This window comes from Xiphophorus maculatus, chromosome 16, assembly GCF_002775205.1.
Source record: "Xiphophorus maculatus strain JP 163 A chromosome 16, X_maculatus-5.0-male, whole genome shotgun sequence".
Lineage (NCBI taxonomy): Eukaryota > Metazoa > Chordata > Actinopteri > Cyprinodontiformes > Poeciliidae > Xiphophorus > Xiphophorus maculatus.
In genome coordinates this window covers 20388102-20407584 of record NC_036458.1, presented here as the reverse complement: position 1 = coordinate 20407584, position 19483 = coordinate 20388102, and the positions used below count along the sequence as shown (strand labels likewise).

At 42.3% G+C, this 19483-nt stretch overlaps 1 protein-coding gene across 1 annotated transcript; it reads left to right on the top strand.

The window, feature by feature from the left end:
- The first annotated feature begins 930 nt into the window (after positions 1-930).
- On the top strand, positions 931-18943 carry LOC102234648 (envoplakin-like). Its single transcript, XM_014473814.2, has 22 exons — positions 931-1087; positions 5008-5107; positions 5226-5380; positions 5510-5627; positions 7522-7653; positions 7735-7776; positions 7871-8032; positions 8145-8252; positions 8706-8801; positions 8890-9000; positions 9960-10106; positions 10959-11113; positions 11207-11304; positions 11409-11581; positions 11961-12139; positions 12242-12380; positions 12470-12663; positions 12764-12914; positions 13060-13143; positions 14741-14896; positions 14989-15081; positions 15190-18943. Exons 1-22 carry the CDS (start codon positions 1050-1052, stop codon positions 18661-18663), a joined length of 6105 nt encoding a protein of 2034 aa, XP_014329300.1. The 5' UTR covers positions 931-1049; the 3' UTR covers positions 18664-18943.
- Positions 18944-19483: the final 540 nt, after the last annotated feature.

The window sequence follows — 19483 nt, the reverse complement described above, 5'->3', positions numbered from 1 at the left end:
TAAGGAGAGGAATGCTGATGGACGGAAGTAAATGCAGTGGGAAAACTGTGAGGAAAACCTGAGGCTGCAAAAGATTTCCGACAGTTTAGCTCCAAATTATTCACAATTATAGAAGTTTTTTTGTTTTTTTTCTCATAAAAATGAGGCATGCATCTGTCAAAAATAATAATAGAAAACTAAACACAGTCTGGTAAAAACGACATTTCTTCATTTTTATTCACATTTTTACATTACTAATAATAATAATAATAATAATAATAATAATAATAATAATAATATTAATAATAAAAAAAGCCATATCAAAAAAAAAATCTTATAATTGCTGAGCAGGTTTGTGGGTTTCAGGTCTTTTGATGATTTTTATCTTTGGCGATCTAAAAGTCTTTTAGGTTGGAAAGCCTCTTTGCCATCACCCTAATCTTAAATCCCCTTTTTGATTTTTAAGACGCTTGATTGGACCTCAAAGTCTCATTATGTCTCGCTAGAAGAAACGAATCCAGATAAGCTGGATAGTAAAGGTTTTGAAACAGGCACAGTGTGCTAAGCATTTGCAAGGAACTATAGTAGCCACATTCTCTTATGTGAAATTAAAGTAGCAGAATTATTATTTTTATCATGTTTTCTATTATTTATTGGTTTAGCGTCACATGATAAAAACAATTTAAAACTGCTCAAAGCAAAAAATAGCAAAATGTGACTACGTTTTCTGCACCTGTTCCCCCAAATGTGATTGAAAACAAAACAAAAAAACGCCTATCAGGACTTGATCCGTGTGCAATTAGAATAAACGCATGACAGGTAAATGTCAGGCAGCAGAGCGGAGCAGGTCGACCCGGTCTGCATGGCTCCGTGTTGATGACACACCTACACCTGCTGCTCCTGGGAGGAGCCGGGGACAGGTGGGACGCTCTTTAACTGAGACACACACACACACACAACACACACACACACACCGCGCAGGTGGATCGAGAGGAGGAAGAGGAGACAGTGAGAGTGGGCCTCTGGAAAAACTATAGCAGGACTCTGATTACAGCGACAGGTCTCCCGAGATGTCGAAGAAAACCGAAAACGTCTCTAGGATTAGCAAGTGAGTTCTGGCTCAGGTTTCCTGTGTGTGTAAGTGTGTGTGTGTGTGTGTCCCTTCTGTGTTCCTCTATTTTACCAGCTGCTCAGGTATCGTTTTTACTCATGCAGAGGAACGCTCTCTCTCACCCTGCATGTATTATGGTGCCGTTTTATTCAAAGAGGCCTGGTATATAAGAATAATAATAGACGATAAAAGAGCAACAGGAAACACTTTAATGTCTCTATCACCCTGCAATTGAAAAGAAACAGAAAACTTGCTCCTGTTTGCCACTTTTCCACATTCTCTCCTCTCTTGCTGATTCCTTCGGAGGAGTTTTTCCAGTATCTTTGCCCCGGAGATAAACAATCAGCCACCACTTATCAGAACCACTTCTGGTGCCGTTCAGCTTCTCTGACTCACGGATCCGGTTCGTCACCAGCCTGGCCTCGAAACTGCAACCCAGCCAACATGAGGAGACGTGGGCCCCATCAGGGGTTTGGACCTCAAATCAAATTCCTTCTGTAAAACTAACTCGTATGAATAAAAGGCAGGTGTGAACAGGGTGTAGGTTTCAGCTGGGCCATGAATACTTTGAGTTGTCCAACATATTTTCCATCTTCCATTTTGAAAGTCCATCATTTTGGTCTAATTGTAGGATTTCTCTGGCTGTTTTCCCCAAACACTATAGATGTTTGGTGGAACATATTTTAATCAATGTTTTGCAAATCAAATAAGCATCTGATGGGAATATAATGTGTTTTCCATCATTTTCTGACATGTTGACTAAAGTAAATCGTTTAGAATTGACATTTAAAGTCCTAAATGATGAGTCAAAGTAGGACACAAGCACAGTTTGTGGTATTTAGTGCTTTGTTTTATTTCTGACAATCAAAAAAAGAAAAGAAAACAATTTTAGCGATTTGTTTGTCAGCAGCTAAGCTGGACCTCATTTTGAACCAGCTCTCAGCCAGTAACTCAGAAACAACATATTGATGTTTAAAAACGTCAAAGCCAACTTTGTCAATTTAAGATTAAAGCTGCTGAATTGAAAAAGCTCAATAATCCAAGAAATGCAGATTTCCACATTTTTGGAAATATTGTAAAGCTTTCGACGATTCAACGTTTTATTTTCTGCACTTATCCAGAAAAGGAAAATGATAAAAAAAAAGTAACATCCTGCATTTAATACCCATATGGGTCCCAATTTTGTCCCGCTTCAAACCTGCACAGCCAATTAACATGCGACCGATAAATAACATGTGACCAATCCCCACCCACTGGGGCCCACACATAGACCCATTCAATAAATTAGAATATTATTGCAAAATTATTATTAATTTTTTTTTTTTTTTTTACAAACTTTATTACAACATGAAACACATTATATAGATTAAGTACACTGAGACGGACGTTTTCAAGCCTTTATTTCTGCTAATTGTCACGATTTTCTGCCTACAGCTAATGAAAACACAACATTTAAAATCAGACCAATAAACTATTTTGTAAAAATCGAAATGTTGCCTCAAAAGCACGTTCAGGACCTGCTTAAAGCTTGTGGTTGTCAAAAGGTACTTTTTGAACCCAGCTGGTGTCTGGGTGGGAGGTGAGTTCTTGCCCCGTCCAGCTCTGCAGGTTGGAGGGGGGGGCGGAGGGGCCACATTCCTCTGAACATGAGTAGAGTTTCATCACGGGGTGTGGCGCCTGAATCCACAAGGGAGTGGCGCTGCAAAGTCTCCTGTTCGCCTTTAACGACGCACCGATGCCGAGTGAATGAATGACTCAGGCTGTCACCGTTAACGCCATTTTTCCTGCGTCTTTGTAGTTGAGCTTTTAGGAAGGGAATGGGTGACTGGTGAAGAGTCCGATTGAATAAAAAAAAAAAAGTTTTATTTTCCTTATAGGGGGGCCTTTGGTCACAAAATTTGACCTGTAAAAATCAACATCGCAACCAAATTGTAGATCTACTAAATCTGTTGATTTTATCAGTAGGAAAGATCCGAAGTTTGTTTTCTTTAATAATCAGAGTAAAAGTGACCAAGTCACTTCCTGACAGACGCAGCTGCATTCCTGCAAAGGGAGTGACTGGGAAAGGAGAGAAAAACAACAACTTCCTTACAGAAACTGTTTGTCACTCATTAGTCTCCATGCTACGAGCCGTAAACCTTCGCTCCAGTAATAAACACTGCTCGGTTTGTGTGGCGTGTGATGGAATGTCTTCCTCACACACTCATGCAAAAGAAACAAAAACCACATTCTTCAAACAAGGAGGGGAGCGGGGCCAACTCCCCTCCAACCCAGCGAGGTGTCCTCTGGCGTCTAATCCTATGGGCGGGTCGCCATAAATACTTCGCTGTCGAGTCTCGGCGAGAGGAGGATTCGCAAAACCAAACAGACCGAGCGGGTTTCCAGGAGCAGGTGTCTGTCTCCTTTTCGGAGGATGCCGGTTCTTAGTCGCATCAGCCCAGCGAAAGGAGTCACACATTCAACAAATGAAAGCTTTCACAAACAAAAAGGGAGGGCCTTATTGCTAAGTAGTGCGAATCGTCACCTTCCTAAAAATAATGGCCCATGTCATTATTTTTATTTTTATTACTTCTTTAAAAAAATTTTTTTTTGCCAGAGGTTATTTTTGCAACAACAGCAAAAAAAAAACAAAAAAAAACAGCACCTCTTTATTGCCAAGAGATGATTTAGGCACAAAACATATAAAAACTTGCTATTTAAGGAAAATGACGATATGATTCTTCTACCATTTGAAAAAAAAAAAAAAAAATCTGAAAAGTGTGGTGTACATGTATATCAAGTCTTTTGTAGAGCAACCTTTCATTGCAATTCCAGCTGCAAGTCTTTTGCGTGATTTTTCCTCCATCAGTTTTGAACAAGTGTAAGACATTTTGACCTTTCTTCTTTGCAAAAATACAAACCCGTTCAATGAAACAGAACAGTATTATCACCAAAGGAAACACATTATCAATCAATCAATCAATCAATCAATCAATCAATCAATCAATCAATCAATCAATCAATCAATCAATCAATCAATCAATCAAGTCAGTCAAGTTTAGTTTTATAACACATTTCAGCAACAAAGCAGTTCAAAGTGCTCCACATCATAAATCACAAAAATAAAAAGTCATAAAACCGACATACAGCCACCAGTTGAAAAACCAGAAACAAACATTACGATTTATCGAGCAACTTCATCAAAATCAGCAATACACATCAAATATGCCGGTCAGTTTCAAAGATTGATGTTTTAACAACGTCTATTTCTTACTCTGGGTTTAGCAAATGACCAGGGCTGCAAGTCTTGGGGGGCGTCCCAAAGATTTAGAATGTTTTTATAATGAATCCATGTTTCACATTGTACCTTATATGCAACTTGTAGGTCCATATAAAAGTGTTTTGATATAGTTGCATTTTTATTAACGCATAAAAAAACCCCTCAAATATTTCATAATTCTGAACTTCTACATCTTGTTGGAAGCAACATGGAGCCATCCCACTTCACTACAATGCTTTTTTCTTTTTTTGTTTTTTTTAATAGGGCAGCAAAACGGACTCTAGCCCCAGGGGCCCCCATCCCTCTAAATCCGGCCCTGCTCACAGCTAAAAACACATTTAATATAAGAATATTGTCAGGCCAAGAAAAAAACTATTTTTAAAATCAGAAACGTATGTTTAATACCTGCTGAATACAAATGTCACATTTTTCAATAGTTTGTTTTTTCTCCTCTTAAATCACAGCGGCGCTCTCCTTTGGGTTATGTCTCACATAAAATATCACCATAGACACGGATGTAGTTTGCGTGTATGATGCCTTTTCATTTAAAGTGCAATAATGATTAAATTGTTTTATGTATATTTTTTGATAAAGACGAAGAAAAGCAAACATCTGCAGTAAGGTGGATATTACAATCACGTCCTGTGTCTGTTTCCAGGAAGGACGCGACTGATCTCTCAGTGGTGATAAAGCGCATGCAGACCAATGCAGACCAAGTGGAGAAGAACATCCTGCGGGCCGAGGAGCTGCTGGCGGCGGTGAGGCTCCCGGACTTCACCGGAGCAGGCCGGGCGCAAAAATCCCTTCTCCGCTAAGCTTGTTTTGAACCGGGGAGGAAAATGTCTGCTGCTTTCTCTCTCTCTCTCTCTTGTTCAGGACCAAGAGGGGCAGAGGAAGGGCAAGAAGCTCCTTCACCAGCGGGAGAACTCGGCGAACCTGGGGCAGGTCGAGAAGCTCCTCAAGGACTTGTTCCTGGACGTGGGCAAAGCCAAGAAGCTGAAGCACCCGCAGATCTCCGAGATAGACAGCGAGTATGTCTCTGACCTGTTCAAGCGCAAACGGGCATCAGTGGAGAGGCGCTATCCAAACACTGTCCAACCCAAGTTCTCTGCAGAAATAATAATAACAAAAACAAAATATTTTTTGTGTTTCTTGTTTAGTGTGAGAAACCTGCATGACCGCTGGGTCAAGGGCTGCGCCACCTACCGGGACCTGTACGACCAGGGGCAAGAGCTGAAGCAGAAGATTGACTGGGGCCCCGTTCTTCAAGAAAAACTGGTCAGTTGAACCCGAGCGTGTCTGCGGCCTCCCGAGTAGCAGCAGCCCGACCTCACCGAGCAGACCAGTTGCTGCTCTTGGCAGAAATAATTGGTGTTATTTTGGTAGCTGGTCAAAGAAAACCAACAGGCGAATCAGTCGTCACATGTGTGCTGCTTGTGCTTTGCAACTGAGCCATTAATAGAAAAGGCCGTGCTTAGAAATAAAAGTATTGTATGGCTCAAACTGTGTGAGTCATGAGGTGGATGTTAGTTGTGAGTAGCGCTAACTAAAAGGTAAGTAAGCGCTAAAGCTAAAGCGCTACATTCAAATTATGTCTGCCCTTTAAACACTAACATTTTTGAGCACCAATTTAATTTTTACGTCATAATTCACATGTTCTATAATACCCTTAGATGTTGTATTTACGTTTATATCTTGTTCTATATTGTCTGCTTTTTGGTTGTTTTTAAATAAAGTTATTGAAGCGAGAGAACCTAAGGAGAGGAAATAGAACTGAGCAGACTTCACCCACTTCAAAATAAGAGCATGAATATATATGTCTAACTACGTCAAGAATTCTTAACAGTCAATAGCAAAAACCTAAAAGTTTATTTAGACGCCAAGAGACGTTGTCAAAGTTAGCAAGTGCGCTAAAGCGCTAAGTGAAAAATTAGCTCCGCTACGAGCAAATTAGCGGAAGAGTGCCCACCACTGCTAGCTTTAAAACACCTGAGTCACGCCAGGCAGAAGAACAGGGTAAGTTGATTAATAGTCGATAGAGGGGGATACACATACAGGAGAGCTGAGAAAGCTATGCTGCTCAGCTAAAACAACTGAATTTAAGCCAGTTTAAATTAAGCTATATTAAGCTAGTGGTTCTGTTGTTATGTTATGAGGCTATTTCTTATGCCTGGTGTCGGTTTATTTATCACATAACAGGGATCGGTTGGAGTGTTTAAGGATCCTTAAAGAGGTCATGTTGGCTTATGCTGTTATACAAACACAACAGTAAGGAAGACTCATTGCGTTTTGAGACAAACAAAGGGAAGCTTTGGCTAGGCCAGCCAATCCATGTACCTTATTTTGTGTCCAATTATTACCTAAATTGACAATAGGAAAATTGCTTTTCTGAGACAAACCTAAGGAATGGAGAAGAAGTGTTGTCCAACCATCTTTGGCTGGAATACCTGTTCACTCTATGCAACACAGATGTATGAAGATATTCTCAAAACCTGCTAAATATTTGTTCAGTGATTCACATTAAAGCACATTTAAGTAGTTTTCCCCCCTCATTAATCTAGCAAATATTACAGTTTGTGAAGAAAAATCCTGACACTGCTTGTTTGTGAACATTCTTCTAAGATTCTTACTTCCTGTCAAAAAAGAAAATATATTCCATGCTGGAAGACCTGGAAATAAAAAACAAAAAAACTTGGAAAAACAAAATTATTTTGTAGGAGTACTTTGGCGATGAATATATGTTTTCAAGTTTGTCTTTTGTAAGATTTTATGTAACAACAAATGTAACATTAAATATAATGTAGAACAGGGCTCCATTTTGGATTTTGTGTAAGTGTCGCACAAAAATTACACATACTTGAGACAATATAATAGATATGTTGCCTAGCCGTGTTTTTTTAATTTGATGCAGTGACTTTTGAAACGTATGCAAGTAGGCAAATATACACAAATTCTTATATGCAAATTTTCTATCCAATAACATATCATTAAGTTTAAGTAAAAAAGACAAAAACACAAGAAATAGAGTTGTTGTAATATTGCAACACTGCAGTTTTTCTGCGGATTTCATTGCGGAATAAATCACGTAGCGTTGGATTTGTGTCTATAATGAAATGAAAGCTACAGTACAGATTAGCTTTAGCTTGAACTGTCAGTGCTCTGTGCCTGGTAGGACCAGATATTGGGAGAGGAGTACGGCCCCAACCTGTACGACGTAGAGAAGCAGATCGCGGAGCACAACATCCTGCACCAAGAGATTGAAGCCTACGGCAGCCAGCTGCAGCCCAGCTCCACTGTTTCCCCGGTAACAGCATCTACCTGCGTCACTTTCTGTTTGGCTGTTCCCAAACCAGAACGCTTACCGGTCTTTCTTGTGCGTTTCCAGGAGGATTACAATGCCTTCAAAGAGAAATACGCCCAGGTTTTGGTGAGTCACTTTAATTTCACAAGTCGTCGTTCGCCTGGAGCTTTCGCCGGAACTGCTCTCGGAAAGCTCCCGCGTTTTCGCTTTGCGTTTGCAGGAGAGCTCCAGGCTCAGGCGCAAACACCTGGCCTCTCTGTATGAGTACATGCAGAGCTGCACCAAGGAGCTGGTCTACCTCTCCGGTCAGCAGGAGAGGATCATCAACAGAGACTGGAGCGATCGCATGGTCGACCCGTCAGGAGTCCGCACGGAGTACGAGGTGAAACTCCTCAACCGCACCACTTTGATCGCTGCAGATCACTCGTCTGAGAGACGTCAGTTTTAGAAATGCATCAATGGGTTGTATATTTTGTATATATGTTTATGTGCAGAAATTCAAACTGAACGGACTGATGGCGCATGAGGAGGAGGTCAACAAGCTCCAGGTGGAAGGAACCGAACTCGTTCAGACGAACCACCCCGGCAGCCAGACAATAAATGTGAATGCTACACACCAAGAGGCACATCTCTGTTAGGGGTGCATGGAAAAATTGGCCCGGATTTTCTACATTTTGGGAGTTCAGCGAATAAGCCGATACTAGCGTTAAAAAACGATTTTATATTCCTCCTCAAACGTCTGGAAATCAGCCACTGTTCCTTTTTGTTCTGCTCTGAGAGACGGTCGACCGACAGGCCACGTCTGCATGTGCGCAATTGAAATATAGTCAACTGATGCCAACTTAGCAAATTTTTAAGACAAAAAAATTGTTACCGGCCAAATCAGAATTCGCAGGTCAGACGTTTTAAAGATCGGTAATCGGCAGTCGTCCTCAAAACTCCAATCGGTGCACTCCTCCTTTCTCCACTTGGTTTCCCAAGAGCTGCAACACAGTGCAAATGAATTTTAAATTTGGGTTTGAACGTCTTTTATTTTCTCTCCGTTTTTCTCCCAGACCATGACAGACAGAGTACAGCTGGAGTGGCAGTCCTTCCTCAACCTGTGCATAGCGCAGGAAATGCACCTGGAGAACGTCGACAACTACAAGAAGGTAAACTGAGCGCCTGCGCTCGTCATCAGTGAGGCACAAAATCCTCCCCTGCACTGGCGACCGGTCCCAGCTGATGTGTTTGCTGTAGTTCCAGCTGGACTCAGACACGCTGGCCGAGTCTCTGAAGAAGCTCACTTCCACCTTGGATCCAAAGTCCCTGGCCAACAAGAGCAACCCGGAGATCCTGCTGGCACTGGAGGTACAGCAGGCTTCTCTCAAAACGTCGATTTAACGTTAGATCACAGACTGCTGCAGGCTCACGTTTTCACACCTAAGGCGGCAACTAACGATTATATTAGTAATCAACTATTCTGACAATTAATCGGAAAAGATTTGGCAAATTCTGCTAGTTTTTCATTTTGTCACTTAAGTTTACACTATTAGAAAAACATGAAAAGATTCAATTTAATTTCTTTTAAAATGAAGAAAAGCAACATTTTATTGTTTAAAATACAAAAAGCGGGTGAAGCTAAAACCATGCCACTTAAAGAGTAGAAGATATTTACAGACAAACAAGGTTCTTCATCTTAAATGCAAAATAAAAATATTCTCTGTACAGTTTGTACTTCATAACTGGTCTGTTGTTCTTTCATCAAATAGCCTATTTTTCAGCTTTGAGCTTTTAGCGATTACTCAATTTCTACATTAGGTGACGATTATTTCAACGATTAATCCTGATGAATCTGATTAATCGTTTCAGCCCCAATTTTCTCACATTACAACCCCATACTTCACTATAGCTTGATGGATTTTATGAGATAGACCAACCCAATCTGACACAGCTGTGAAATGGAAGGAAGACGATTCCTGTTTAAATTTTGTTTTGTCGTTTTAGAAATAAAAATCTACATTACGTGGTCCACTCGTATTTTATCCTGCTACCCCGGCGCCTCTAAATGAAATCCAGTGTTCTTATAACTTACCGAGTTAGCAAACATGTGCAGAAGGGAGCAAAACTTTTGTTTTAAATAAATTTTCTTTGTATATAACTTTGTTTATTCTTTTATTAAGCTACATTCAATAAAGTGAAGCTCAAACTGAAGGCAAGGTGTCGAGGCGGACATTTTTACTATCACTGCTTTGCAGATTTAGTAAGATTTCAACGGAATCCAGAAGGCCTGGCTTTCTTCTCTGAATTCCTGTTACATCTCTCTTAAGGGAGAAGAACCATCGGTGAAACGGAACGAGCAGCGGGTGGAGGCCCTCAGGGAGCTCAGCGGCAGCGTTGCCCCTCTGAAGCTGCGCCGGACCCAGCCCACCAAGCCCACCACCGCGGTGTCGCTGTGCGACTGGGCGGACGAAAACGTAAGACGGCGGCGGCGCTCATTTCACCGCAGCAGAACGAAACGAGAGCCGGTCACGTGTCATTTATCGTATCGTTTATCATTTATCGTGATGAGTTTCTTTGCATGGAAAGACAGCACAAACTCCACATGTATGCTAGCTTGAAGAAAAACTCAATCGCTTTATCGAGTTTAGTGGAGTTTTCTCGTCTCTGGTTTTAAACCGCCATGTTGGAGACCGCCGTATGATATGAATTCTGACTTGTCGTTATCACGCTAAATTTCAATTAATGATGGGAATTTGTTTTATCATTTATCGTGATACATTTGTTTTTTGGTATAAGAATTCTGATTCATCGTCACAATAAATTTCAGCTAACGTTTAAACTAGGGGTATCGTTTATCATTTATCGTGATGAATTTCTCAGCAGCATGATAAGAATTTTGATTTATTACTGTGACAATAAATTCCAATTGATGGTGTTGAAAAATCCTCAAAACTGTCCGTACTGCTGGGATTGTGAGTTTTGACTATTTTTCTCCACTGTCTCTTCATTGAAGTATCAATAAATATGAATTAATTTAAAAATACGATTAAATGCAGTTTAAACCCAGATTAGTGTCACCAGATTTGGTGACACTAATCTGGTGTAACTGGTGCCCTGAAGAAGCATGTTTTTTTATTGCAGTTGTGAATGTTTTCCAAAAGCTGCATTTGTTTCGTATAATTGCCCTGACATGCGGTGGTAGCCATACAGTTACCTAAAAAAAAAAGAAGCAATAAATAGTTTTTATTGTGCCACAAAATATCGTGATAAAAGTTGAGGTCCCTCTCTAATCACGTGTTTCTTTTGCCGTGTTTGTTTGAGCGCAGGGGGCAGTGGAGCGCGGGCAGGCGATGATCCTGAGGTCCAACTCGGACAATAAGTACTGGGAGCTTCAGGACAGCCAGGGCAAGACCACCAGCCTCCCTGGGGCCTGTTTTGAAATCCCACCACCTGATCCAGAGGCTCTGGAGACTTTGAAAAGGTGCAGAATCCATCATCCTCTTCACTTTACTTCATTCCCCAACCCCCTTTTCCTTCCCCAGTCTGAGCCTTGAATTGTGATGTGTCTGTTCAGCCTCGACGGTAAGCTGGCAGACCTGAAGAGACGCAGGTCCGCGTTGATGGACTCCCTGAAAACCCCCACGGTGGAGGTGATCCGTCCCAAGCAGGCCGGTGAGAGGAAAACGTCTTTTAAAAACTGGATGACGACGGATCTGCACAGCCGGAGTTGTCAGAGTCAACATTTGTTTCATTTTTGCTCCCCCCCCCTTTATCAGCTGTTGTCAACAGTGCGCCTGAGGATCCGAGAGTCGCAGAGCTCAACAGCGACATAGATAAGATCAACAAGGCCCTGGCGAGGAACGAAAAAGAAATCCTGAACAGACTGAGGACCCCACTGGATTCCCGCGCCCCCATGCAGGACTTGGACAAAAGGCAGCAGGAGAACGAGGTGCAGATATGCTGCAATGTGGGGCTGTGAAAAAAGTTATTTTCCCCCCCAACAGATGCCTTTTCTTTTTTCTCTTTTTTTGTCACAAGTTAATGTTTTAGATCATCAGGCTAATTTTCCAAAATGCAATAAAAAGAGAGTTTTCCAGTTATTGGAAAATGCATATTAACTTTTTTTTATATAGATCCAGGTTGGTCCGGAAAGTTTTTTTCCTCTAAATAAATGAAATCATCATTTTTGCATTTTACTGAGATGACCTTTTGTCTGATATTAAATCTAGTTAGATGATCTGAAGCATTTAACACTACAATTAACACTGTTTCTTTGAATGTGATGATCATCAATGCTTCACATTAAAAATATTGTTAATTTCTCGTAGAAATCTGCTCTGGCAGTCCGAAAGCTGGAGTCCGACAAGTCTGCTGTCCAAAGGGAGGTGGACCCGATTCTGGCAAAGAAACCTCTGGGACCGACGGCCGCCATGCTGCCGCTCAACCTCAGCGCCGCCGACAACAAGATCCACAACATCAACACGCTTATTGATCTCTATAACAAAAAGTACGACTGTTTTTTGTTTTTTTAAAACCAAAGATACAAAAGTCCACAGACTTTGCGAAATGTCTCAGTTGCTAAACGTCCCTCTTTGTCTCTGTTGCCCAGAGCAACCGCCTCCATGTTCCTGGAGAAGCAGCTGGAAAAGACCGATGTCACCGTTTCCTGGTTTGAGCAGCAACTAGCTAAAGACGGAGTCATCCTCGATCAGCCGGATGTCCTTCAGAACCGCACCAAGAAGCTGGAGGTGTCGTATTTTACAAACCAGAACCGCACCGGTTTTATTCTTGTTTTTTTTTTTCTTTTTTGTTTCTCATTTGCGTTTCTTTCGAGCAGAGCACGCTCAAGGACGTCGTCTCGAAGAAAGAAGAGCTGAAGAAGCTGGGCAAAGATCTGGACCTGACCAAGCAGGCGTGCAGCCCCCTGCAGCAAAGGTTGAGCGAGTACTGCCCCGATATCCGCCGCCAGGAGAGTCAGGTGCAGCTCCTGAAGAACCGCTACGCAAACGTCAGGAATCAGCTCCAGGAGAGGTGAGGAGGGCGGCGGGAGAGAGAAGCAAACAGACAGGGGAGCTCACCAACGTCACAACGGTTTTCTTACATAAACCATTTCTTGTCTTTATTCTCTTAGGGTGGCTCTTCTTAAACAAGCATCCAACAAAAATCAAGAGTTTAATAGCGTTGCTAAGTCGCTGGACTTTTTCTTGCTCAATTTGCCCGACAACGCGGTGAAACCTACTGATGGTGTGGGAGAGATACTGGCTAAGGAGAATTCCCAAAAGGTAAAGAGTGATTTTAATTCTTTTTCAAATAAAAAAAAAGGTACTTTTTTATTGTTATTTTATTTTATTTTTTTACATAAAATCTCTAATTTACCACTCCCTAATTTGCCAAGCTTTTAATGTTTGATCATGTTTCTGTTTTTAGAAAGTTGTGGAGGACATTGAGAAGAAGTCCGGGGATTTACAGCGACTCAAGGATCTGTCCAAAGATCTGCAGGGCATTTTAAATGTTAGTACGGTGAACATGACTCTGTGTGCATCCTGTGAATGCTGGTTTATCAGAAAACACACATTACATGAAGAAACAAGGCACATTTTGTGGATCATTAAATCCTATTATGCTTATGAAGTGCGTGTTGCACTTTTGATGTGCCTCCATTTTGTATAATGTGTGTCTATTGGGATGAAAAGTGAAGAATTCACAGCTTTCTGTTTAATTAGGACAGGGTACATTACTTTGTCGGTGACGTCAATATTTAAATTTTTCCATATTTCATGAGGGTGTTGAAAGAGGGGAACATTTCTGGCAGACCGTAGATATTGTCATCTTCCTAAAATAATTGCCTAAGTCCTTTTTTTTTTTTTTTTTTTTTTTTTTGACAAAAGTGACTTTGGCAAAACAAAATCACCACCTTTTTTCCCAATAGATGTCCTAGGCAACAATAAAAAAAGGAAAACTTTTGGCAAAAAAAATAGTTCCATTATTTTAGGAACATGACGGTTTTTAACAAATGGTACCTTTACATGATAAGCAATAGAATTATGGGGATTTTCTAGGAAATTAGTGCTAATACAACAAATACATTGTGCTCACAATACGATCAAAACACACTTTAATTAACTAATTAATATGTATGACTTCAAATGTTGAATTTCAATGATATGACCAAAAATGGAGGAATGTAAAGTGAATGTATGAGGTGTGATCTCAACACCCCAGCAGTAAACAGTGTGACTATTTAATGTGATTGTATGTAGATTTGATATACAATCACAGTGAACTTGAATAATTCTTTTATTCAAGATTATGCTAAACTATATTTAAAATCCCCTTTCAAGGAACAATATTTTAAATTTTAGCTTTATCCATTTTTATTCCTTTTAATTCCCGAGTAAATATTCCAACTCTGAAATTTTGAGTGATTTTGCTACTCAGTTTAAGGAAGAACCAACCATTTGGGGATGAAAGTTCAATGCTCTGTGAGTTTCTGTAAGTGGTCAAATAAATATCAGCTGATACAACGAGAAGGTAGGTTGAGCCGCTGTCAGTTGGAGCCACTCAAAGCATTTGACTTTATCGGTGCAGACTGAGTAATGTTATCGACGGGTCGTTGCTCCGACATCTGATTAGCACTTGCATAAAGTCCCTACTGACGAAAGTTTGCAGCATACATTGCGTCTTGGAATTGCAACACTTCACGCTGTCACGGTTGCTAGGCAACATGAGTTAGGCTGATGTGGAGACTAGACAGCTAGCTGAAGGCTAGACCTGTCCAAATTCACAGCTTTTCTCTTCTGGCCATTGTTTATTCTCGGCCTTCGAAGAACCAGTCCTACGTAGACCGGGTCCTTCGAAGGATGCAGACCCTGAATTCGAACACAGCCATACTGTCGTATATTAAAAAAATCTATGGCAGGCAGCAGGTGATGAAATTCTGTAAGCATGCCTCGTCTTTACACACATTGGACGCCAACTCTGGAGTCATGCTTAACCCACTTTAACTCAAGTATGATAGGGGACATTAGCATCCTGACACACGGTCTTATAGTGAAGGTTAGACATGTAGTTCCATCTACTAAATCCTTCCTCATACTTCCCTTTTTAGGAATATGAAATAAAGTCAAAAACGTATTGTGGAACTCTGAATGACGGTGATGACGTCGACAATGAGCTATATGAGAACGGCAAAGAGAACACTTACGAGGCAACGGCTCCAAAGAAACGTCTAACATCAACTCTGGCTCAAGACGTGCAAAGAACGGTGGGGTTTCAAGGAAGACCAAGATGACTAAGATATTCCTGCATCATCTTCCGTTTTGAAACTAATGCTTCTCTTATTGCTTTCTGGTGCAGGAGAAAGACCTGCTGAACCGCTTCGCTGAGATCTCAGCTGAAAACAACCAGCAGCTCAGTCAGTTGGGGACAGCAAAGAACCTCACTGCAATGGTAGGAGATTGGAGCAAGTTTAGTAATCGCCCTTAGCGTTTTTCTATGCATAGGTGTGTTTTTCAGTTAACCACTCTTGTCCCCCGTTCTCCATTTGCTCCTCTGCAGAACGAAGAAAAAGTGAGTCAGGTGGCAGTCAGTCAGCAGCTGCAGCTTCAGAGCCAGCAGAAGAGCGTGGAGGTAGCTGATGGTCTGAAGAAAGAATTGGAGGAAGAAGTCAACAGGCGTTCACATGCCGAGAATAACCTTGAAACCTACCGGAAGAGGTTTTTGTCTCTGAAGCAAAGGAGAGGAGTGGAGAGGTTGGAGGAGAAAGAGGTGGTGCAGTATTACCGTGACCCAAAACTGGAAGCGGATCTCAAGTCACTGAAGAATCGCATTCAGGATGAAGAATTCAGTAGATCAAGAATCCAGTCCGAGATAGAACTGCTCAATGAGAAGATTGTCACAATGGAACTGCAACTGACCAAAGTGGAACCTAAACTTGTGACTAAGGTGCTCACCGAATATGAGAGAGACCCCAAACTTGACAAAGAGGCAGCTGAGATCAGAGATGAGATGGAGAGGATCCGGACAGAGCTTCAGACGAGAGATACTGAAACCGTCCATGTGAAATCTGAGCTCACACTCCTCTCCCAGCTGAAACAAAAAATCAGGGAGAAGATTGTGAAAAAGGAAGTGGTGAGATTAGAGAAAGACCCAGAGATGCTGAAAGCTGTTCTAACGTTCCAGGGTGACATTGCAGAGGAGGAACTGCGCTGCAGGTCTCTCAATGATATCATTTTCAGCACCAGGTCCCAGATTAACACGCTGGAGAGGGTCATTCCATCCATTGAACCCAAGATTGTCACCAAAGTCGTGAAACAAGTGCAGCAAGCTCCCGAACTGATAGACGAGTCACATAAAATTAGAATGGCTTTGGAAGAAGAGAAGGACGAGAATGTCATCCTGAAAAAGGACCTCACCACCCTTCAGTTTCGCTTTAGCGAACTGGAGTTGCTCAAGCCCAAAGTGGAAGTCAAAGAGATTGTCAATGAGATCTACAGAGTAGATCCTGACACCGAGGTCGAGCTGGTGCGTCTGAAGAAGGCACTGCAGGATTTGAGACAGAACCGTTCAGACCTTGAGAACAAGATTGATTCAGTGACAGCAACCCTGACTACCCTACGCAGCCAGAAACCCAAAGTGGAGTACAAGGAGGTGACCCAGGAGGTGATCAAGGAAGAGAAGAGCCCAGAGGTCGTGAGGGAATTGCAAAGACTCAATAACCAAGTCTCCCGACTGCAAGTCAACTATGACACCACCTTGGAACTGCTAACACGCCTACGAAAGGAAAGAGATGAACTGAAATCTGAAAAATCCAAAGTGGAGACAAAGCTTCTGACAAAAGAGGTCATCAAGTATGAGAATGACCCTCTTCTGGAGAAGGAGGCTGATAGACTTCGACGAGATGTACGAGAGGAGATCCACAGTCGCCGAAGTGTGGAGGAATGTCTCTTTGAGCTACAGAACCAATACATTACCCTTGAAAGACAGAAGCCAGAGGAAAAGATTGTCACCACGGAGGTTATTCGCCTTCAGAAAGATCCCAAGCAGATTGTGGAGCATGACAAGTTGAACCGGAGCTTAGACGATGAAATGAAGGCACGCAGAAAACTCGAACTAGAGGTCAGACAGCTGAGAGCGCTGATTGAAGAAAAAGAAAGAGACTTGGCCAAGATGGACAACCGCCAGAAGAAGATCCAAACCGAGTCTGAACTCAGGCAGATCAAGACTCGCATTCTTGAACTGGAGAATTCTCCACCACCCGTTGAAGAGAAGATCATCATTGAGGAAGTCCTAAAGGTGGAGAGGGACCCCAAGTTGGATAAACTCACTGATGGTATTCGTTCTGACATGGAGAAGGAAAGCAACAACATCAACCGTCTTGAGAGAGAAATTCGGAACCTCAGACTGAAGTTGGAGATTCTGCAGAAGGAGAAGTCCATTGAGAAGGTTGTTTACAGAGAAGTCGTTCGAGTAGAGAAAGACCCAGCAGTTGAAGCGGAGAGGGACCACCTCAGAGAGATCGTAGCCCATGAGAGGAATCTAAGACGAAATCAAGAAGACAGCCTCCAGAGCATAAACAGTCAAATAAACCATATAAAGACATCAAGGTCTGTGACTTCTCAGGAGGAGACAGCTCTCATTACTGGTAGGGATGCTCTGCAAAGAGAGAAGGAAGATCTCCTCAGACAGCTTAAGGCACTGGAGTCTGAAAGACAAACCACCAGCATTACCTTCCAACAACAGTCCAGGTTGATAAGCGAGAGGAACCAGATGGCACGCCAGAGAAGTCTTAAATCTTCCTCCGAGGTCCAGCGGCTGGAGAAAGAGATCCTGAATGAGAAAGATAAAATACACCAGAGGGAGACCCTCATCGCTGAGCTCCAGAATGGCATAACATCAGAGGACCATTCAGAAAGTCACACCAGAGAGACAAACCTCTCAACAAGGATCACCATCTTGGATCCAGACACCGGCAACGACCTGTCTCCCTATGACGCCTATGTAAAAGGAGTAATTGATAGAAACCACTACCTCCAACTGTGTCAACTGGAGTGCGATTGGGAGGAAATCACATCAACCACCCCTGATGGAGATATAACGATTCTGCAAGATCGAAAAAGTGGGAAGCAATACTCTGTCAAGGATGCACTGAAGGACGGCCGTCTGACTGAGTACGACGTGAGCCGCTACAAGGAGGGTAAGATGTCTATCTCTGAGTTTGCCTTCCTTGTTACAGGAGAGAAGTCAAAACCTTACATTCCTCCAGTAACACCAAAATCCCCAAGCAGGCCTATCTCATCTTCCCCACTGAACTCCATGTCTTCGCCCTTGAAGTCTTCTTACAGCAGCCTGAACACTCTGCAAAGCAGCAGGAACAGCTTAAACAACCTCACTGCTGCCACGGGGGATGATTATTTCCCAATCTCTGGCATATTTGACACCACTACCGAAAGCCGCATGTCTGTGAGAAGCGCTCTCACCCGCAGACTCATCGATCCAGACACCGCCTTGAGGCTGTTGGAGGCACAGTCAGCCTCCGGCGGGATTGTCGATCTGGGTAAAAAGGACAAATTATCTGTCCACAAGGCAGTCGAGAACAACCTAATCGACTCAGGCCACAAGTACAAGCTACTGAACGCCCAGAAAGCCTTCACTGGAGTCCAGGACCCTGTGACCAAAGAGCGTCTGGCAGTGGGTCAGGCAGAACAGAAAGGTTACATGCCCAAAGAGGACGCCAAGAGGTACATGGAGGCCCAGTACCTCACCGGTGGGTTGGTGGACCCCAATAAGGCAGGACGCCTAACCATTGAAGAAGCACTTGCAGAAAATCTGATTGACACCACGATGGCTAATGAGCTGAAAGACGAGGCTTTGCACTCCAAAGAGCTGGTAGACCCCATAACCAAGGAGAAGATCTCGTACAAGCAGGCTATGGATCGCTGCAAGAGAGACGTAACCACTGGGCTCCTGCTGCTTCCTGCGGCCTCAACAAATGCTACAAATGCTCCATCCTACTCCAAGTACCGCTTTTAGCAACAAAATTCACAGGGATGACTATTAGCTACAGCTCGTGGTGCTATAGGCAAACTGACAGGGGCAGAGAGAGAAATGCTTCATCGGAGGAAAAAATAAACGTATTTTGGTGGGAATATACTCGTGGATTGTTTCTCTGTAATAGTTCCGGTTTTCTGTGAAAATAAAGGTATTTTTATCATGCCGTTTGTCACGTTGTAAACTGGGGTTTTTTTGTCAAACCTTGTGAAGTAAACCTTGACTTGCATGTTATTATTAAACTCAACTGACTTTCATTCCACTTTTGTCCCTCATTTATGTAACCGTTGCCTTCAGTTGATATAAAAATGCTATAAATATCAAATCTAATTTAAATGAAATTTGACTTAGTAATTTAACGTCTTGAATTTGGACATCTATCTCTTTAAAAATTTCTGCTCTTTCTGAAACTCTGCCTTCAGGAAGTCCTCACAACATTGCTCCCCTATTAGCCCTTTAGCAACCTTTTGACCAGCGTTGCACTGAGTAGTAAGTAGATCGTAAATGTACAGTTTCACCAGCTGTTTGCTAATTGCTGCTGGCTAGTCTGAAGGAGCTGAGTGGGGTCATTGTGAGAGAGGACTGCTCAGTTTGGCTTGGAAGCTGCAGCTCTGAGGAGGAGCTTTGTCCTGGAAGGCGGGGCTAGGCCCAACCAGGCGTTGTGCACAGCTGAATGGTTGCCATGGGAGATTAAAGGATTTCTCAAACATGCATGAAAAAAATCAAGGCTTCACTCCATGTATGTTTTTGACTAGGGAATAACTATAATGTAAAGCTCAAAAGACTCCCTTTCACATAATAG